This window comes from Urocampus carinirostris, chromosome 4 (assembly GCF_059441175.1).
Source record: "Urocampus carinirostris isolate Australia breed hairy pipefish chromosome 4, RoL_Ucar_1.0, whole genome shotgun sequence".
Lineage (NCBI taxonomy): Eukaryota > Metazoa > Chordata > Actinopteri > Syngnathiformes > Syngnathidae > Urocampus > Urocampus carinirostris.
This window is the reverse complement of record NC_142352.1, coordinates 7377511-7396947: the sequence shown is the minus strand read 5'-3', so window position 1 is coordinate 7396947 and position 19437 is coordinate 7377511. Positions and strand designations below refer to the sequence as shown.

The window sequence follows — 19437 nt, the reverse complement described above, 5'->3', positions numbered from 1 at the left end:
TGACAGGTAGAGACGTGCTAAAAGTCACCCACTCGGGCATAGACTAAAATGAGTGGTTTGAAGCCCGCATGGAGGGTTTACCTTGTGACTGATTCAGGAAATGAAAACGTTAGGTTTAAGTGTAATTTGAAGTAAAAGCGATAAAGAAAGGCAAAGTTGAGGGGGATCCATAGCATGAGTAAAAAAAACGTCTGATATTTAATAAAAATAAATGAACATTTTTCACTTGTTGCACAGATTCAAATATTGACAAAGTAACACATGGTAATTCATGTTAAAACAAACAACAAAAATATATATATTAATATATATTTTCACACACATATATAATTTGTATTTAAAGCAAGCACCAGCGATGTTATATATTTCTCTGTCCACATGATGGCGTAGTCGAGGAAATGATTCATCCTGAAGCCCCTATGTGTGTGAACTGTCTGCAGGGCTTCATTTTGCTATCACTACTTATTACCTTTCTGTTGTCTTGCTTTTTCTTTGTTTTTTTCTCTCCAGTTGTTTCTCCCCCCCCCCCTTTAGTTTTTACTTCTTTTCTTGCTTGTTTTCTTCTCCTTGTCCTTTATTTCCTTTTATATGTTTCTTTTGTCTTTTCCTTTTCCTAATGTTTTTTTCTTTATATTTCCCTTTTTTGTTTTTCCTTTTCCTTGTTTTTTTCTTTTTGTCTTTATACCTTTCATCCCCACAGCTTTCTCTTTTTCTTGTTTTTTTCATCTTTTTGGTTTCTTTTCAACAGCTTTTTCCTTGTTTCTTTCCTTGCCTTTTCTTCTTTTCCTTCTTTTGTTTCTCTTGTCCCTTTTGTCTTGTTTCCTGCTTTAGACATTGATTGCATAATGTTGCATAATAATTGGTAGTATGCCGAATAAACTTCAAAAACAATCTTCGGTATCTGAAAGAGTGTGCCCTTTTTAATGAGCCGATCCAAAAGCCTATCAATAAAGAGACGGAATTCCTTCAGTCGTGGATGCGTTTGCGCCCAGTATATTTCTAACCACGAGGGGGCAGTCTTTTTCTCTCAGTGCCATTTTGCGCAAAAAAACTTCCGGTTGAAGGTTGTGGACCCCTTTCTTTTTCCGGCCTGAATCAACATGGTGGGTATTTTGTTTACCGGGACTATACTATCCGTTCCAATCCTTTCCAATCCTTCTCTTCTGGTAGCGCTTTCGCTGCTTTTTAGTGCTAATTGTTGCGAAACGGATCAATAAATTTCCCGCACACGATATTATGGTAGGACATTAAGTATTTTAACCCACCCCCCTGTTCTCATTTTTCGTATACAACCAGTTTTCTCAGGGTTTGAATGACCCGTCGTCACTAAACCCCTTAAGTAACCAGATTGGTTACATTTTAAACACTAAATTACATATTACCTGAAAAAAACACCTTGTCTTTCACAATAATATGTGTTTTATAGTGTTGCCTTCTTCGCCGTTATTTCTATCGCTAAATGAAAAAATGGGGGCAGTGCGAATAGGACCCTGGGATGCATATTTCTTAATTAATTCCAATATGTCTGTCTGTAATAATACGAAATACTATTGTAATACTACAAAAATAATATGGAAATACTTCTCCATAAAGACTACAATATAATTATCCATCCTTTATCTGCACTGCTTATCATCAGTAAGGTCGCGGGGGTGCTGGAGCCCATCCAAGCTATCTTGTAGGCAGGGGGACACCCTGAACTGGTTGCCAGCCAGTCGCAGGGCAAGGAGACAAAACCATTCACTTGCTCGTTCACACTGATGGACAATTTGCACAGTGGGAGGAAAACGGAATGCCCGGAGGAAATCCATGCAAGCACAGGGATAACATGCAAACTCCACACAGGAGGTTTGATCTCATGACCTCAGAACTGTGCCACACGCACGCTAACCACTGTGCTGCCGTGCTGCCCACAATACAATTATTCTATAATATTAAAATACTACTATAGAAACATCTCAACAAAAATTCAACTGCAGTAATATTACAAAAATACTCCAGATAAATACTAGCAGTGTGACAAGTCATTTTCACGGAGAGTATAGCTACATTTTCTGTACCACAGCTTCGTTAGTTGGCAATACTTTCACAGCCTGACTCAAGGGCATTATTAAATGTGTATGTACTTTTTTTGGAATAATTATAACAATGACAACATAATAGTCAAAGCAATCTGACCACTAGTTATTTATTTAAAAAAGTAATTATGTCACAACTGGATTACTGACCCAAAAGTAGCCCGTTACTCTGAAAGTAACTAGTTACAAATTCCCGTCAATCCTCACATTAAAGCCAACCCTCTCGGACTGCATATAAGTGCCACAAAATAATAGAAATGGAAAATAATCCCTATGGAAGCAGTGAACCCTTCATATTTCGAACACAGCCGAGACACCCCATATCCATTTTGTATTCAAACTTGGATAATGTCCTCAACATTGTTTTTTTCTCCAGGCAAGGTGTATTGCAATCATTATTTACAAGAAGACCAAAATTTTGAACTATTTTACCATTGATTTGTGATCACATTTGCCGCATCTTTCTTGTTAGTTTGTGACCCCTGTATAAGTTTATTATGGCATTGCATAAAGATGGTGGTTTTTGTGGCTGTTTTGATTCCGTTTCCGCTGCGTTCAGGGACGAGTCAGGACGAAGACGGTCAAGAAGGCCGCCAGGGTCATCATCGAGAAATACTACACCCGCCTGGGCAATGATTTCCACACCAACAAGAGAATGTGTGAGGAGATCGCCATAATCCCCAGCAAACCTCTCCGCAACAAAATCGCTGGGTGAGTTTGGAGTCTGCTTTTTTACCTGTCAACCTCACCCAATTGCTCCCTTTAACGATCACAATTCCCATTATCAATAGATAATAAACCTTACTAACACAACACGGAACCTATTTACTCCACGGCAAGACAGACTGTAGATCTGAGGTCGGGAACTTCTTGCTCGCGAGCCACATATGGCTATTTTCATGAGTACATTTGGCTGGGAGATAAAATGGAGTTGTCCCGTTATTTATTATATTGTTACATGCAAAGCCGAAGGGAGCACATGCAAAGCCGGGACAATACTGAATTATCTAAAAATTTGGTCTGATATATTTAGGGCACAGTCTCAACTACAGTTAACAGTCGATGTGTCGCACCAATAGACTGTTTGCTGTACATCGCTAAAGAATCATTTATATAGAAGCTCTTTAAAGCATGCATGTTCCCTGTCGAGACACTTGCTGCTGAAAACCCACAGAACAAACTGTAAACTCCCCAAAGCTCTAGCAAAGCACTCAGAGCAACTTGATTGGGTGAGCGATAGGAATGGCCATGGCTGTAGGCAGGATGCGCTTCATTCTTTGTGTTCCTTGCCAAGTGCCGTCCTCACAGAAGGTAATAAGTTTGTATCCTCGTTGGCTGTATTTTGTGACATTTTTCCCCCGCCCATAAACGTATGATTGGCTGTTAGCCTCTGAACTTTTGATCGACACCATTTTCGGCTAATTGCGGGTTTAGTTTCACGGTCCACAGGCTGCATTAATGAGCCTGTATTGCCAAAAAAAAAGGCCCCGCCTCCTTTACCTCCTAAAATTTAAGCCAATAGTGACGGATTCAAATGGTGATAGTCACATTGGTTAGCCAATTAAATTCCGAGAAGAATGATGTGCAGATATTCCCTATGTATTCAAATTAGACCCTGAAGTAGTGTGTAACGCCACTAAAGTAAGTAAACACACAATGTAAATATCTTCCGCTTTTACATCCCCACACTTTCTTGTGTAAATATTTTGTGTTCATATCTATCCAAATTCTTTTTTTTTTTTTAATCTTTTATCTTTACAGTCAAAATGTGTAACAGGAGTGCCACGTCCAATTTCGTTATCACAATATGTTCAACCCATTTTGTAACAATGATCATGAAGGTATATCCTATTCTATTTCTATTCTAAAGAATTCTTTTTAAACACAAGTGTGCACAATAGGGAAAGAGAATTCAAACATTTACAACTCTTTCACAATGTCTAAAAAAAATTGACCAAAGTAAAATACGGAGTTGCAGACTTTTTATAGCTGTAAACTTGTCTCCAAATGGCCACTCTCGGAAATGCCTCGACCTACCATGAGACAAATGTGCAAAAGAAAATGTTTAGTTTTTCAGATAACGATCAAATTTGAGAAGATACCAGGTAAGGTTTCAAGCTATTGTCTCACCTGTTTTCCAATTAAGATGCCCATGCAGGCATTTAATTGCATAAATAAAATTTAGATGAGGATAAAAACCACTATACCAGCTTGGTGGCCTTGGGGGTATGGCGCCCGCCCCGAGACTGGGAGATTGTGGTTCAAGCCTCGGCCCAGTCATACCTAAGACTTAAACATTGGTACCTGTTGCCTCCCTGCTTGGCGTTCAGCATTAGGGGTTGGAATTGGGGGGTTTGGTCACCTAATGACTCCCAACACTTCAGTTGGGTTGAGCGAGGGGGCTGGGAATCCCCTCCTCTGAATCAATCTCCCAAAAAGAGTCAGAAATGACTCTAGCCACCTCCCACTAGGGGGATATGGCTGTGATATATTTCTGTATGTTCCAATTTAGATAACTCGATGTTAGTAGCACTTTCAGTGATAATTTCAGTTGGGGATAAAACTTTTCAAAAGCGATAAAAAACGTCCATATTATGCAATCAGTTCAAGAACAGCATATCGATTTACTTTGGTACGTCTTGAATTGAGATTTTAGGTAAAGTTTACAGAAACGTTATGGTCTTAAGTAACTGTGGGAGGGAGTCATGTTTTAAGTGGTTTATTGATATTGATATGGGACACACAGGCAAGGGGGGATTATCATTGTTTCATAGATTTGATCTAATCATCAAAACTCACACAGTGAAATGAAATGCGCTAAGAATTGAAATGATCTGCATTTATATAGCGTTTTTCAAGTCAATGACTTCCCAAAGCGCTTTACAATGTGCTCCACATTTCCCAATAGCGGCCTTGTATTGTAGCCATGTAAGACGCTAACCTGCTTATTGGGTGTATTAGGGTTTCAGTGTCTTACCCAAGGACACTTCGACATCTAATACGGACGAGCCGGGATTCGAACTGGGATCCCTTGATCCCAAGACGAGCGCTCTACCTCCTGAGCTACTGCTGCCCTTTTTTGGCTCTCTCAAACTCAAGAAATCAAATACTAGTGCTTTTACGTCTCTCTCTGGATCAAAAGTGTTTTCCGGCCCCTGGTTTAGGCTATCCGATGATGATAGGAAGCCTTTTTTCGTTTTGCAGTTACGTGACACACTTGATGAAGCGCATCCAGCGTGGCCCAGTCAGGGGCATCTCCATCAAGCTGCAGGAGGAGGAGAGGGAAAGGCGGGACAACTACGTGCCGGAGGTCTGGTTTTGAAATCCGACTCCATCTCGTGTTGAATAGGGTAAATTGTGACGCCAGTGTGTTCCTTCAGATCTCGGCTCTGGACCAAGAGATCATCGAGGTGGACCCGGAGACTAAAGACATGCTCAAGCTGCTGGTATGTCAAGTCATGTTTATTTGTATAGCTCTTGAGCACAAGGAGTTGCACAGACCACAGATTATTGCGAACCACAGACTATTATGACACCATCCCCTGATCTAAAACCTACATGAGGGCAAATAATACACATATTATCAACATAAAATATAGGTTACTTATATGCCATAGAATAGAAGTGTGTTTTAAGCTTAGATTTAAACAGTTCCACTGAGGTTGCAGATTGAATCTCGGGGGGCAGAGTATTTCACAGCACCGGGGCCCGAATGGAGAACGCTTTAGAACCAGCTCATTTCTTCTTGGCTCTTGGGATCACTAATAGACCAGCATTTTCAGAGTGAAGGCTACGAACCGGAACATAGGGGGAAATTAAATCTAAAAGGTATGAGGGAGCAAGTCCATGGATGATTTTGTATACGACCAACAGAACCTTAAAATCACATCTTAAGCTAACAGGGAGTCAATGCAGGTTAGCTAAAATTAAGGTCATGTGATCGAGTCCGCGCAAAGTTATTGTGTATTCAACCGGAAATGACTGTTTTTCCATGTTCTTCCTCGTAGGACTTTGGGAACATTTCCAAGCTTCAGGTGACTCAGCCCGTTGTCGGCATGAACTTCAAAAGCCCACGAGGACTCTAGAAGCAGGTTGCTCCTTCTGTTAATAAAGACATTGTTCCAGGTTCATAAAGCTCTGTGATTCTTTCAAACTTGTTTACATGTTTCTCATCTATCGGTATCAGTCTTTGTAACCAATCATTTATTTATCAGCATTTCTTGATAAAGTGTTTGGTTGATGTTGCACAGCAACATTTTCGGATTTGTAAGAATTTGAAAGAATCCATCACTTATGAAGGCCGCAGATTGGTGCTACAGCACTGGTTCTCGACCGGTGGGTCGCAAGGCTTTTCCTTGCCACAATATTGCCATGGTTCCCACGGTTCTTTGAAAAGTCTTAATAGGCGTTGAATTAATTATTCTGAAAATAAGGCCTTTATTGGCATTAAAAGGTTTCCAATCTCATTTCTGAAAGTCTTAAGAATGTAAACACAAAGATTAATTGTTTTTTTTTCAAACAAGCATTTTATTGATGCTACACTCAAAATTGGATTCAAATCACATTTATAAAATAAGAAAAATATACATGTACTACAATGTAAAAGTTCATCTCTTGAAATATTCATAGGTTGAGGTACTGCATTTATTTCATGTAACACCTAGTTGACATAATTGGCCACCATCTAAAAAAAAAAAAAAAAAAAAAAAAACTTGCAAAAAGCAAGGTCGAGAAAAAGAACAGCAGGTGGTGCTCCGTTTTGCAGTTCATTCATATGGATAATGTTTGATCAGTCCACAAGAAAAATATAATAGACTAAATGCACGTGGTTTGATCCTAACTACGTTTTATCCACACAGCAAGGAAAATGGAATCAAATGAAAGGATAAAGAACATTGTTGACACAAGTACTTGCGGTGTTAGAAAATAGAAGGAAGGGGAAGAAATTCAGTACTGATCAATAAACTTGTTTTTAAAACGATCAGGAATTATTTCGTAGCGCATTCTAATGAAATATTTCACCAGACAGGTTGTTGCTTTATTGTATTTGACGTACCTCAGTGAACAAAGGGGGGCCCCTCAAAAGAGGGGTGTGTGTTTGGCAGCACATTGCCCCACAGGAAGTTGAAGAAAACTAGAAGACAGGGGCGGAGAGAACTAAAGGAGATCCAAGCCTTGTGGCTCTGGGGTAGAAAGGCCTGCCTCGAGTCCTGGCTTTCTTTGTCTGCACGGTCCCACAGGGGCAAAGGCCAAGTTGAATCCCATTTGTCAGTCAACAGTCAGGAACAGGGATGGTAATTCATTGAAGGTGCCAACTGTTCCTAAACTTGGTCAGTGACACCGTTCCGTTTTTATTATTTATTTACACAAGCAAACACATCCATCAATGTTTCAATACATCATATCATGAAAAAGAATCAAATCTTACAGACTATAAGGTGCACCCTCAGAATACTCCTTTGTTCCACATATACTGGACTGTCTCAGAAAATTAGAATATTGTGATAAAGTTCTTTATTTTCTGTAATGCAATTAAAAAAACAAAAATGTCATACATTCTGGATTCATTACACATCAACTGAACTATTTCAAGCCTTTTATTATTTTAATATTGCTGAATTTGGCTTACAGCTTAAGAAAACTCAAAAATCCTATCTCAAAATATTAGAATATCATGAAAAAGTATACAAGTAGGCTATTCAACTAATCACCTGAATCATCTAATTAACTCGAAACACCTTGCGAGGTTTCCTGAGCCTTAAAAACACTCAGCTTGGTTCAGTAAACTAAATCACTGCTGATCTGACTGCTGTCCAGAGGACCATCATTGATACCCTCCATCAGGAGGGTAAGACACAAAAAGAAATTTCTCAAAGAGCAGGCTGTTCACAGAGTGCAGTTTCAAAGCATATCCACAAAAAGTCTGTTGGAAGGGAAAAATGTGGCCGGAAACGCTGCACAACCAAGAGAGATGACCGCAGCCTTAACAAAATTGTGAAGAAGAGCCGCTTCCAGAATTTGGGGGAGCTTCAAAGACAGTGGGCTGAAGCTGGAGTCCAGGTATCAAAAGCCACAGTTCACAGACGTGTCCGGGAAATGGGCTACAAAAGCCGTATTCCCACGGTCAAGCAACTTCTGAACTCAAGACAACGGAAGAAGCGTCTGACTTGGGCTATGGAGAAGAAGCACTGGACAGTTGCAGAGTGGTCCAAAGTCCTCTTTTCAGACGAAAGCAAGTTTTGCATTTCATTTGGAAGTCAAGGCGCCAGAGTCTGGAGAAAGGCTGGAGAGGAGCAAAATCCAAGTTGCTTGAAATCCAGTGTGAAGTTCCCACAGTCAGCAATGGTTTGGGGAGCCATGTCAGCTGCTGGTGTTGGTCCACTGTGTTTCATCAAGTCCAGAGTAAATGCAACTGTGTACCAAGAGATTTTAGAGCACTACATGCTTCCATCTGCTGAAAAGCTCTATGGAGATGAGGATTTCATTTTCCAGCATGATCTGGCACCTGCCCACAGTGCCAAAACCACCAGTAACTGGTGCACTGACCATGGCATCACAGTCCTTGATTGGCCTGCTAATTCCCCTGACCTGAACCCCATCGAGAATTTGTGGGGTATAGTTAAGAAGAAGATGAAAGACACCAGACCTGCAAATGCAAATGAGCTGAAGGACGCTATCGAAGCATCCTGGGCATCAATAACACCTCAGCAATGCCACAGGCTGATTGCCTCCATGCCACGCCGGATTGATGCAGTAATCCGTGCAAAAGGATTCCCAACCAAGTACTGAGTGCATCGATGGACATTTTCAAATGTTTGATTTAGTTTTGCTGTTATAAAATTATTTTTTTTACTTGGTCTGAGGAAGTATTCTAATATTTTGAGATAGGGTTTTTGAGTTTTTTTCAGCTGTAAGCCTAAATCAGCAATATTCAAATAATAAAAGGCTTGAAATAGTTCAGTTGATGTGTAATGAATCCAGAATGTATGACATTTTTGTTTTTTTAATTGCATTACAGAAAATAAAGAACGTTACCACAATATTCTAATTTTCTGAGACAGTCCAGTAAGGTGCGTGAAACTAAAGTGACACAGAGCAAGGATCGCTTAAAAGGAAAAAAAATCTCTGAAAATAGAATAACAGGAAATATGGTATGACTAACATGATTCATTTATAAATGGTAATCATACTTAAAAGCATTTCTTTGTAATTTTGGTTCTAAATGATTGTATTTGGTCTATAAGGCGCATTGGATTATAAGACGCACTTTTAGATTTCTGGCAAATTTTGGGTCTCCAGGTGCACTTTATAATACGGAAAATACCTTGCTCTGTTTTGGTGAATCCCTGAGAAACTGGACCCATTTTTTCATTTTTGAGATATTTTCATCAGCCTGTTAATCTCAATTCATCATTGAAGTCAAATGTATCCATAGATCAGGTTTCATACACCCTTTTCATGGCCAAATTTAAGCACTTTTCAAGCACTTCCAAGGCCAATTTTTCCAGTACCTTTGCAGGAAGAAATTAAATTCAATATGTTGCTTCTTTTTTTGTAATATTTGAATTTATATTGGAGTGTTTTTGCACTGAAGAGTTCATATTTCTCATTCAGGGACTTGGTGTTGTCGCTCGAATTTAAATCCATTTAGTGTGTAAAAAGACAAAATTGTTTTTGGAAGACTTGTGAATATTTTAATTCATATTTGTCTTTTTCAGATATCCCTTTCAAAACATGAAATTAATCATTGAATAATTTGGTGTATCAAGATTTATTACTATTGATTATATGTACATATGTATATACTATCTAATATCCAGGGTTGGGTAGGGTTACTTTAACGTGATTACTTTCAATGACTTTTGGATGACTCCAATACCAAATATGCTAATAAAAGACAAAGGAAACTAAATATGAATAATATGATGACTCACAACACGTGGTAAGCTTTCTCTCCTGGCTTTGATCTCTTCGATCTCCGGCAAAACTAACATCAAATGCGACAGAAAGAAAATGAAAATCAATCCAAACAGCTTGCCAACATCATTTTTGCCGTTCCATGTATTCCGTTACTTCCCAAGCCTGCACAAAATTGAGTCACTTTATTCATATTTAGTTTCTTTTGTCTTTTATTAGCATATTTGGTATTGGAGTAATTCAAAAGTAATTGAAAGTAATCCAGTTAAAGTAACCCTACCCAACCTTGCTAATACCTGTTACATGTAGTAACACGGTTGTTTTCTTTCTATTACAAAACTATTGTCTTCTATATACGAGTTGCCTGAGAACTGTAAAACGTGTTTCGCACATGCTGGGAATATCAGTTCAACAAAAGTGGCAGGAACATGAAAAAACGGGTGCCTTCTCATGAGTTTTCTTCGTCCTACTCCCTTTCAGGCATTCTGTTTGATTTACATGTGCACACAAAGATTTATAGCTGCCTGAATTTAATCAATAATTGAAATGAAATAATATATAACTTTTTTTTTTAAAATAGCTGAGAAGCAGTTTGTGACTAGATAGAGACGGCTCTTCCCTGGGAATGGGGCCAAAAGAGCCGGTTTTCTAAATAGAGCTGTCTATTTGGGTGTGACCAGCAGGGGGCAGTGACGCTTCACACGACAATGCCGTAATGACGACCTACCTGAGGAGGCGTATCAGCGTCTTTTCCAGGAACTTTGAAAAAAAAATCTTGATTAATTGCGTTAGACTGACAAGAAACATGACAACGGCAACAATTTCATGGAACTTTCAAGCCCTTTACCAAGAATTCAAGCCTTTTCCTGACCTTGAAAACCTTACAATTCAAGCATTTTCAAGGATTTCAGGTACCCGCAGTCAGCTGTACGGTCCATCCTATTCCTCCAGCTTGGACACGGATCCGTCTCCAGGCAAGCCTTCTGATTGGCCGAGTCTCCGGATGCAAATCACAAGTCGACGCTTCCGCCGACTTTGAACTTCTTTGCCGAGCGTTCGCTGGCTCGGAGCTCCAACTTGTTCCCGTAGATGTGAGAGACGAAGCCGTTGATCTCCACTTCGAAGACGCTGTTCTTCTTCGGGACCACTGCGGATAAAAAGAACGGTCGGCGCAAAAGGTGAACTGCTGCGTAGTCAGGAACGAGGCAATTAGGACATTCTAACCAAAAACAAACCCCCCCCCCCCCTTTTGAAGGTTCAGTGGAGCAGTGGTTAGCACGTTTGCATAGCACGCGAAAGGTCCCAGGTTTGAGGCCGGGTGGAAAAATATGTTGGCCTGGTGAGGGATGGGCGCCAGACTGTACTTGCTTAAGAAAGACCACAGGAAATGGGACACCGACTACAGTAGTGCTGAATTGGTCCATACCATTATTTTGGCCTAGAGACGGATGGGCACCACCAAGCTGTACTTGCCCAAGACACACCACAGGAAATGGTGCCCATAAGACCTGTGTGGTTAACGAATCCATAACAATATTTTGGCCTGGAAAGGGATGGGTGCCTCCAGGCTGTACTTGTCTAAGGGAGACCACAGGAAATGGTGTCCCTACAAAACTAGTGCTGAATTGGTCCATACTATTATTTTGGCCTGGAGAAGGATGGGTGCCACCAGGCTGTACTTGCCTATGACACTAGCGCTTAATTGGTTAATTTCCCCTATGACCCCTGGTGGTTAAGGAATCCATACCATTATTTTGGCCTGGAAATGGATGGGCGCCACCAGGCTTTACTTGCTCAAGACACACCACAGGAAATGGTGCCCCTAGTGGTTAAGGTATCTAACAAACACCTATTTCTATGGTCAAACTTTTTAAGACTTTCACAACCATTTTCTTCAGTACCATTAAAAACAAAACAGGTGAGTCATGTATTTGGCAAAGTCACAAATATATATGCAATTTCTAATCAAAGACTTGTTGAGAAACATGGCAACAATTCCAAGCCTTTACAAGCACTTTGCCCAAAACTCACACTTTTCAATCCTTGAAAACACAAACTTAAAATTTCAGGATTTTCAAGGATTTCAAGCACTCAGATCATACCCTGGGCCAACTCACCGATTGGTCACTGTTCTATCGCCGGCAAGTCGGTACCACGAAATGAAAAAAAAACAAAAACACAAACTCGCTAAATGAATTGCTAACGTGCGCTAGCGCTTGGACGTACGACACCGATTGGAATTCTAACGCACCGCCTCAAGCACCCAATTCACTCTACCAGTAAGAGCTAGCATATATCCATATTGCGATATGCACTGGGGAAAGATCCCCAGGCCCCTTAAAACTATTTTCTCTTAGGATATACACGATTCACACAGGTCACCTCATTTGATTTGAAACGACAAATTTCGCCAAACGCATTTTCCAGCCTGCAAACGACTCAATTGTGCTTCCGGATTCCTCAGGTAACGGGACGTCGGGTCATTATTCCGATTCAACCGGAATCTTTCGTACAAAATAATACACGACGAATGAAAACATACATGTGCAGTACTCTAAAGAGGAATGAGATGAACAAAGTTTATTTTTCCCTTACCTTTGATCTTGTCCTCTTTTGTAATCAATTTGAAAACTTGTTTGAACTCCTGGACCACGATTCCCGTAATGCCCACATAGGATGGACATTTGGAACGGGCCACTGCGCAAAGACAAAAGTCGAATAGATAAAGGGTCACACACAATGATTGAACATCCACGTGAAAAGTTGGTTCTTTTGTTGTCTTTGGTGGTGCCAAGGTTCAATTCCCTTACCCCACCCACCATTTTTTGCCTTATGCCTTAGTAGGAAGTCTAGTTGGGACCACCCTTGCTTCTCTGTAGGGATAATGGATGGATCTCATGCATCCATTCAATACGGTTGGTGTAAAGTGTAAAGAAGAGGCGAGCGGTTTCTTTTAAAACGAAAGTGAAATAAGAAAGCTTGATGCGGTCGAGAAACTGGGCAGAACACTTTTTTTTGGCCACTTTTTACCACAGAAGAGGAAGTTGCCTAACTCTTGAAGCTCATCTTCCAAAAGTAAGTTAAACTTATTTTTATTTATCTTTATAGAGCAAATTATTTTAGAAAATGTTAATTTTTTAGAACAAACAATACAGATTACTAATACAAGCCTTAAACATTCTTATATAAAGCTTAAACATACAAATCATAGCACTGATCAATTTACGAACCAATTCAACTTCTCGTTCAAAAGGCGGGTGGTGTCTGTACCATAATTCATTGATGCAGTAACAAAGTTAAATAGCCTTTTGTAGTCTTTCTGGACTATTAACATCAAAAATCTGAAGCTCGCCCCAACCCCCACCCCTCTTTATATTCTATATATTGTATTAGATATATATATATATATTATATCACATATACATTTTATATATATTTTTACATATTAAACATTTGTTTATAGGTTTGTTTCATTACAATTAGATTTATCGAAGAGGTTTTTTTTCAATCAGTTTTAAAATTCATCCACATTATTCATGGCCAAATTCGAGCACTTTTTAAGGACTTTCAAAATCATATTTTCAATTTCTGTACTATTACAAGAAAAAAAAATCGGGTCAGATTCATGTACTTGGCAGATCCACTTGATATATCCACGAATTCAATATACTATTTTTAATAGGTTGCAAATATATTTGAGGAACTGAGGAAAACAAGTGTAAATATTTTGGAGAGAAAATATTTAAATTTCAAACGTTTTTGAGGATTTCAAGCACACATTTATCAAACAGCGGCATCAAAATTGGTTACCTGTCATAATTGCACCGTGGAAGTCTGCTTTCAGAAGTTTTTGCTGCACCAACTCTGGATTACTGCAAAAACAACACACCAGGTAACATTCAATGATCATTTTGGGTTACTTGAAATCAATTGCTCAATCATGAGCCAATCAACTCTGAGGTTGTTTATCCAAATCATTCATAAGGCGAGGCAATGAATGAATGAATCTTATTTCAAAACAAAAATAAAACAAAGCAACAAGTCAAAAAGAAACAATGTGAAACCTCAGTATCAAGTATAAAACAATAATTCCCATTGGTGATCATAGTGACAACCGACTGCTATGTTTTCCGTCACACGAGTATCTTTGGACCTGCTACCTTAGGGGGTCCTCCCCCCAGGCAGCAGGACCACCATTCTTGAGTGTCCTGATCTTTGCATTAAAAAGACAAGGTACGGGAGCTTGAGCCAGATACCTCCAGCATCATAACTCCCACTTGTCTGCCCTAACTAAGGAACGTGCAGACCGTCAGTTTTGTATTCTGATTAAAACTGATCACTATGTGATTGTATCTCCATTTATTTTGTTTAGTTTTCTCCATCATATGTATTCACTTATTAGTTTGTTTATAAATATAGATTTAGAGTTTAATGAATTTGTATAATTTAATGGTGACAGCAATATAATAACAATGACTATAAGAAAAGTCATATAGTGGATGACAATAATAACAGCAATGACAACAAAAATAATAGTCTTAATTATTAGCTTGCCACATCTATTGACTGTATAAGGCTTTTGCTCACTAAACATTATTTAGATACCAAAAATACTACTACTAATAATAATGTCCACAATAATAGTCACATAAGTTATAATAATAATCATCACCATAGTTATAATGATAACAGATTAAATATTAGTTGTACCTATCTATTAACTCTTCAAGGCAGCTTATCACTAAATTCCATTTAGACACCAGTAATAACAATAGCAATAAAAACTGTTATGATCACAATAATTATAATATTATTAATAACAATGACAACAAGTTTGATTTATGGCTTAAACCACCCATTTGCTATATAATAGTTGTAATCCTTAACTTTCATTCAGACCAAATTTTCTTCCTCTCTCTACTTTAACAATATTGATTCTTTCTAACTGGATTTGAACAAGTGAATATTTGGACATTGTTTTAGCTCATCCAATAAATAAAATCATTTGATTCGTATTGAAAGGAATACAATCTTGAAATCTAGTTTAAGAGTATAGGAGTAGGATTTGCATTCCACAAAGCTGGTGCTGATAGTTAAACAACTGTTCCAAACTCATTAATGGGGGTATTTGTTAGTCAGGGGCTATACGTGTTACACTCGCAAAAAAAGGAGTTAAAATAAGATTCCTGTCTTGAAATTTTGAACAGGATTTATTTTAATGAACTCACTGTGGACCATATCTTACTAGAACAGTTGGAAAAACGGATTGGTCTCTCAGGAACCGTCCTCTTATGGTTCAGATCCTACCTCTCAGATAGGACGCACTGTGTTAAATATGGTAAAATGACATCTGAGCCCTTTAGTGTTACCTGTGGTGTCCCACAGGGTTCAATACTTGGCCCCCTTCTTTTCAGCATTCACACGCTTCCATTAGGTGATATTATTCGCAAGTATATCAGTTTCCGTTGCTACGCAGATGACACTCAACTATATCGTCCGATGGAGGAATTTACCATGTTGATTTCAATCCGTTGCATAGATCCAAAATGTATTGCTTCCAGAGCTCATGGAGGGGTAAAAAGAGCTGATACCTGCAAAGAGAGTGACTCCATTATCAAGAGCTTTTTAAATGGACTACACGACGTCATGTGGCTAACCATGGCTAACCTCTGGTGTTCACTTTTTAAATGGAAGAGCTGCATTTTCCTTTTCTGTTGAGCGTTCAAGCCTTTGGCTCCTTTTTGGTCGCATTTCTTCTTCTTTGGCCTGGAGTATTCCAAGATGATTGCCTTGCGACTCAACACTTCTTTATCGTCACGTCCTGATATATGTGGAGAGTGTTTCTTCAAGAACGCCCAGGTAAATTCCAGAGCTTTATTCTCACTTCCAGACTAATAAAATAATAAAGCACCACAAAGAAGGTAAGATGACACGTAAAGGTAATAGAAATCATTCACATATACATTACCGTTCAAAAGTTTTGTGTTTTCCTTGAAAAGGGCACATTTTATTTACTAAATGGTTTGTCTAATGTGTTCTTTTGCCCATATTAAGCTCTTCATTATGTCGACCAGTCAATTGTCCAGTTTACAGCCCTAAAAAACTTTGCAACCGTGTAATTTACTTGGATTTTTAGACACTGTGAAAGAAATGTAAATGTTTGACTCCTCTTCACAGAAGTCAAACACTGATTGTACTTTACTTGCGCATAATAGTCGCGCGTTCCGTTATATTCAGATCTGATTCGATTACACATTGTAAATATGAATTGGGAAATTCGCTGGCTAACCAATATGTCAATCATCATTTGAATCAGTCACTTTTGGTGGAAGATTTTTAAAGCAAGAGTTGCTCATGCTTGTTTTCGCAATACAGGCATTTATAGGCTACGGCAGCCAATAAAAAAGTCAGAGGCTAACGGCGATTTTGGACATCAGCTCACAAGTTTGTTTATACCAATTACGAACAGATTACGACAAAGGGTTGTCAAACGATGCAGGAATGCATTTAGGCGGATTTTTTTTACTTTGTCGACATTATCATGTCCTTTAGGGTAAATACTTTACACAGTTGGATTCTAGGGATTGTCCTGAGTGTCACAAGACCAATGTATGCGGAGAATCGTTTTCTCAGCTGACTATCAGAGCACGTTATTAGTGCTTTATAGTTTTTGGGTACCTTGTTTTGGACTGATCGTGAGGTTTCTGCGATAAGTACATTCTGAAATCATACCAAGAGTTTAAGCTTTCCAATGATATGTGGCATGACAAGTTTCAGTGACAGGTGACATTGTACGGACACAACTTTGTTTATCAACAGGCTGATGGCCCGGACAAAAGTTAAGGGGTTAACCATGCTGCTACGTAGGGAGTCTATTTCTCAAACTAGAGACTCGGATGTTCTTGTCCTCGTTCTCGGTTGTGCATCCCACTTCTCTTTCTACTCGGGTTGGAGCCTGTATGTACTGTACTGTTTTTCGAAGGGAGTAGTACACACGGTTGAAGGAGATCTTCAATTTCTTGGCAATTTCTCGCATGGAAGAGCCTTCATTTCTTCTAACATTATCGCACAAGGGTTTTTTAACCATGCGTTAGTCTTCAAGAGCTCTGAGCCTTTCAGTTTGACATTCCGGATTTAGACGCTGATGGTTCTCTCAAAAGATTTGCTATAATCCAAGTGCCTGGCATAAAGACTATGTTTCTGTTTACAAAGCGTGTTTTTCAATGACAAAAAAACGATTTTCTTTCAAAGCAATTTCAAAGAAATCGACTCACCTCGAGGCCAAGAACTTCAACAAGGTCACGGGGAATAGTGGTGTTTACAGCTGCTTCTAATGAGAAAACAAGTAGTGTAAAGAGGAAATGAATTTATTCATATCTTCTAATTTCCGATTATCTAACTCATTTAATTGCAATCAACTTGGTCCTTTCAATGCTGACATACATCACAGAAAAACCTGGTCTGGAGCAGGCTAGCTGGAGAGACCAAATCCCCATAGTAACTGAATCAAGCTAAATTTAGCCTGCTTTCGTACAACGGATGTGGGTCTGAATTCATCCCCAAAAACATAACACCTGACATATGTTTTCCCTATATTTTACACATTTTTTTGATCATTTCAAATTGGGTATACCATATTATTTTGATACAGGAATTAACTGAGCCGGGATGAATTTAACCTCCTTTCATGTAACCGAATTGAGGCTAATTTTAGCCAAGATAATAAACCGATCCTGGCTTAATCTTTCTTTTGGTTTTAATGACAATTCGACAAGCATTCTTAAATCACATAGCAATTAATACACCACACGAATGACTCGAAAACTGACTGTTGCAATTATACAGTCAATGGACGCTGTTTTCGTAATAAAGCATATCAATATGATTAATCCTCGTATTAATTTTAAGGACCATTCTTTTTATACGGCTGACATGGAAATGTGAAAAAAACAATGTATCAAGGGGATTTATTTCTGGGTTTTCAAACAATTGTAATAATTTAGCCAAACGAGTCATTCAATTTCACAAAAGTGAACGATTACTAAGTGATTAACACTTCTGACCCACTACAAAACGCATACAGGCTCGCCATACGGCTAAATTGGCCAATGCTTGCGTTGTGGTACCAAACGTAATGCTAACCATGCTATTATATCAGTATCCTTACATACTACGTACCGTCCATTATATATTACGCGTCTTTTTGTGCTAGTTGGTAAAAATCCAGTTTGATATTCTTGTGTTATGTGGTCAGGCACGCCACGACGTGTTCCGGCATAATAGACCAAACTTCCGGTATGAGGAAACAACTTCCGGTTAATGCCATGACCCCCGACTTTTACGTCACGCGCTATAGTAGTTCGCTAACGAGCGTGCCGACGTAGAGGCCATATTGGTCGGGTCAATGTCCCAGTTAAGGTTATGCATGTACATTGAAAAAAAAAACGTAACTTGTTTATTTTACAAAAGATTTTTAAGCAGGGAAGTTTATTTGTCACCGTTAACACGTGCTGCTATTACGGAAAATCAATGTAAACATATTAAAAAAGGGGAAAAAAAGGCTTTTTTGATTTTTTTTTAATTAAACAGTAGGCCTATATGAAAAAAGGCATACAGGTTACAAACAACTGCATTGACATTTTAACACTTATATTGTATAAAACTTATTGAAAAAACTAGTTACAATTCAAAAACACCGATAAGAGGATTAATATAAGACTTAGAACAACTTTTTAAAACAATGTTTTATTTTCATTTTGTAAATCAAGGTAAATAAATAACCTTATACAGGTTGTCTTCTAGGCACTTAACCACTAGGGTCGTAGGGGCACCATTTCCTGCGGTATGTCTTGGGAAAATACAGCCTGGTGGCGCCCATCCCTCTCCAGGTCAAAATAATTGTATCGAACCCTTTACCACTACGGTCGTAGGGGCACCATTTCCTGTGGTGAGTCTTGGGCAAGTACAGCCGGGTGGCACCCATACCTCCCAGGCCAAATAATGGTATAGAACCCTTACCCACACGGGTTGTACATGCACCATTGTTATGTCCTGTGTCTTGGGCAAGTACAGCCTGGTGGCGCCCATCCTTCTCCAGGCCAACATATGTTTCCATCTGGTCTCAAACTGGGTACCTATCGCATGTTAGGCAGATGTGCTAACCACTGCACTACGGAAACACTGTGTACATAACCGTATATAGTTACTTTCGCTTTGACCAGCATATTTGGTATTAGTTATCGAATCACATTACTGCAATATTATTATTTTTGGATTACGTTACTGATTACATTTTAACAGGTGATTTGGATTGGATTACATTTTAAAGTAACCCTGATTACTAATTTGTATGTGACATTATGCACAAAAATGACCAGAAAAAGACTGAAATGAAAAATAGTTAAAAAGAGGGAAAATAGAAGAAAGAATAGAAATTAAAAAA

At 38.8% G+C, this 19437-nt stretch overlaps 2 protein-coding genes across 4 annotated transcripts; one reads left to right on the top strand and one right to left on the bottom strand.

Moving 5' to 3' along the window:
- The first annotated feature begins 998 nt into the window (after nt 1–998).
- Nucleotides 999–6212, top strand: rps17 (ribosomal protein S17). 2 transcript variants are annotated; one of them, XM_088333546.1, is made up of 5 exons: nt 999–1103; nt 2638–2789; nt 5283–5388; nt 5459–5524; nt 6086–6212. In XM_088333546.1, exons 1-5 carry the CDS (start codon nt 1101–1103, stop codon nt 6161–6163), a joined length of 405 nt encoding a protein of 134 aa, XP_088189672.1. In that variant the 5' UTR covers nt 999–1100; the 3' UTR covers nt 6164–6212. The 2 variants fall into 2 exon arrangements, with proteins under 2 accessions (XP_088189672.1, XP_088189673.1); XM_088333547.1 differs by having other exon boundaries at nt 1090–1239.
- Nucleotides 6213–10488: 4276 nt separating this feature from the next.
- pop4 (POP4 homolog, ribonuclease P/MRP subunit) lies at nt 10489–18302 on the bottom strand. Of its 2 annotated transcripts, XR_015850240.1 has the most exons (8): nt 18174–18302; nt 17270–17325; nt 15663–15886; nt 15509–15586; nt 13806–13867; nt 12591–12692; nt 10843–11142; nt 10489–10754 (listed from the first exon to the last, which is right to left on the bottom strand). XR_015850240.1 is itself a non-coding variant. In XM_088333545.1 (7 exons), the coding sequence occupies exons 1-7, from the start codon at nt 18178–18180 to the stop codon at nt 11006–11008; spliced, it is 666 nt and encodes a 221-aa protein (XP_088189671.1). In that variant the 5' UTR covers nt 18181–18302; the 3' UTR covers nt 10817–11005. The 2 variants fall into 2 exon arrangements, 1 of the variants encoding a protein (XP_088189671.1); XM_088333545.1 differs by lacking the exon at nt 10489–10754 and having other exon boundaries at nt 10817–11142.
- Between the last annotated feature and the right edge of the window lie 1135 nt (nt 18303–19437).

Bases quoted from the DNA above. Each gene is read 5' to 3' on its own strand.
- rps17 (XM_088333546.1), top strand. The intron at 2,790-5,282 runs GTGAGTTTGGAG...TTCGTTTTGCAG, and splicing joins CTCCGCAACAAAATCGCTGG to TTACGTGACACACTTGATGA. The intron at 5,525-6,085 runs GTATGTCAAGTC...TCTTCCTCGTAG, and splicing joins AAGACATGCTCAAGCTGCTG to GACTTTGGGAACATTTCCAA.
- pop4 (XM_088333545.1), bottom strand. The intron at 15,887-17,269 runs GTGAGTCGATTT...TTATTTTATTAG, and splicing joins TTGAAGTTCTTGGCCTCGAG to TCTGGAAGTGAGAATAAAGC. The intron at 12,693-13,805 runs GTAACCAATTTT...GTCTTTGCGCAG, and splicing joins CCACGGTGCAATTATGACAG to TGGCCCGTTCCAAATGTCCA.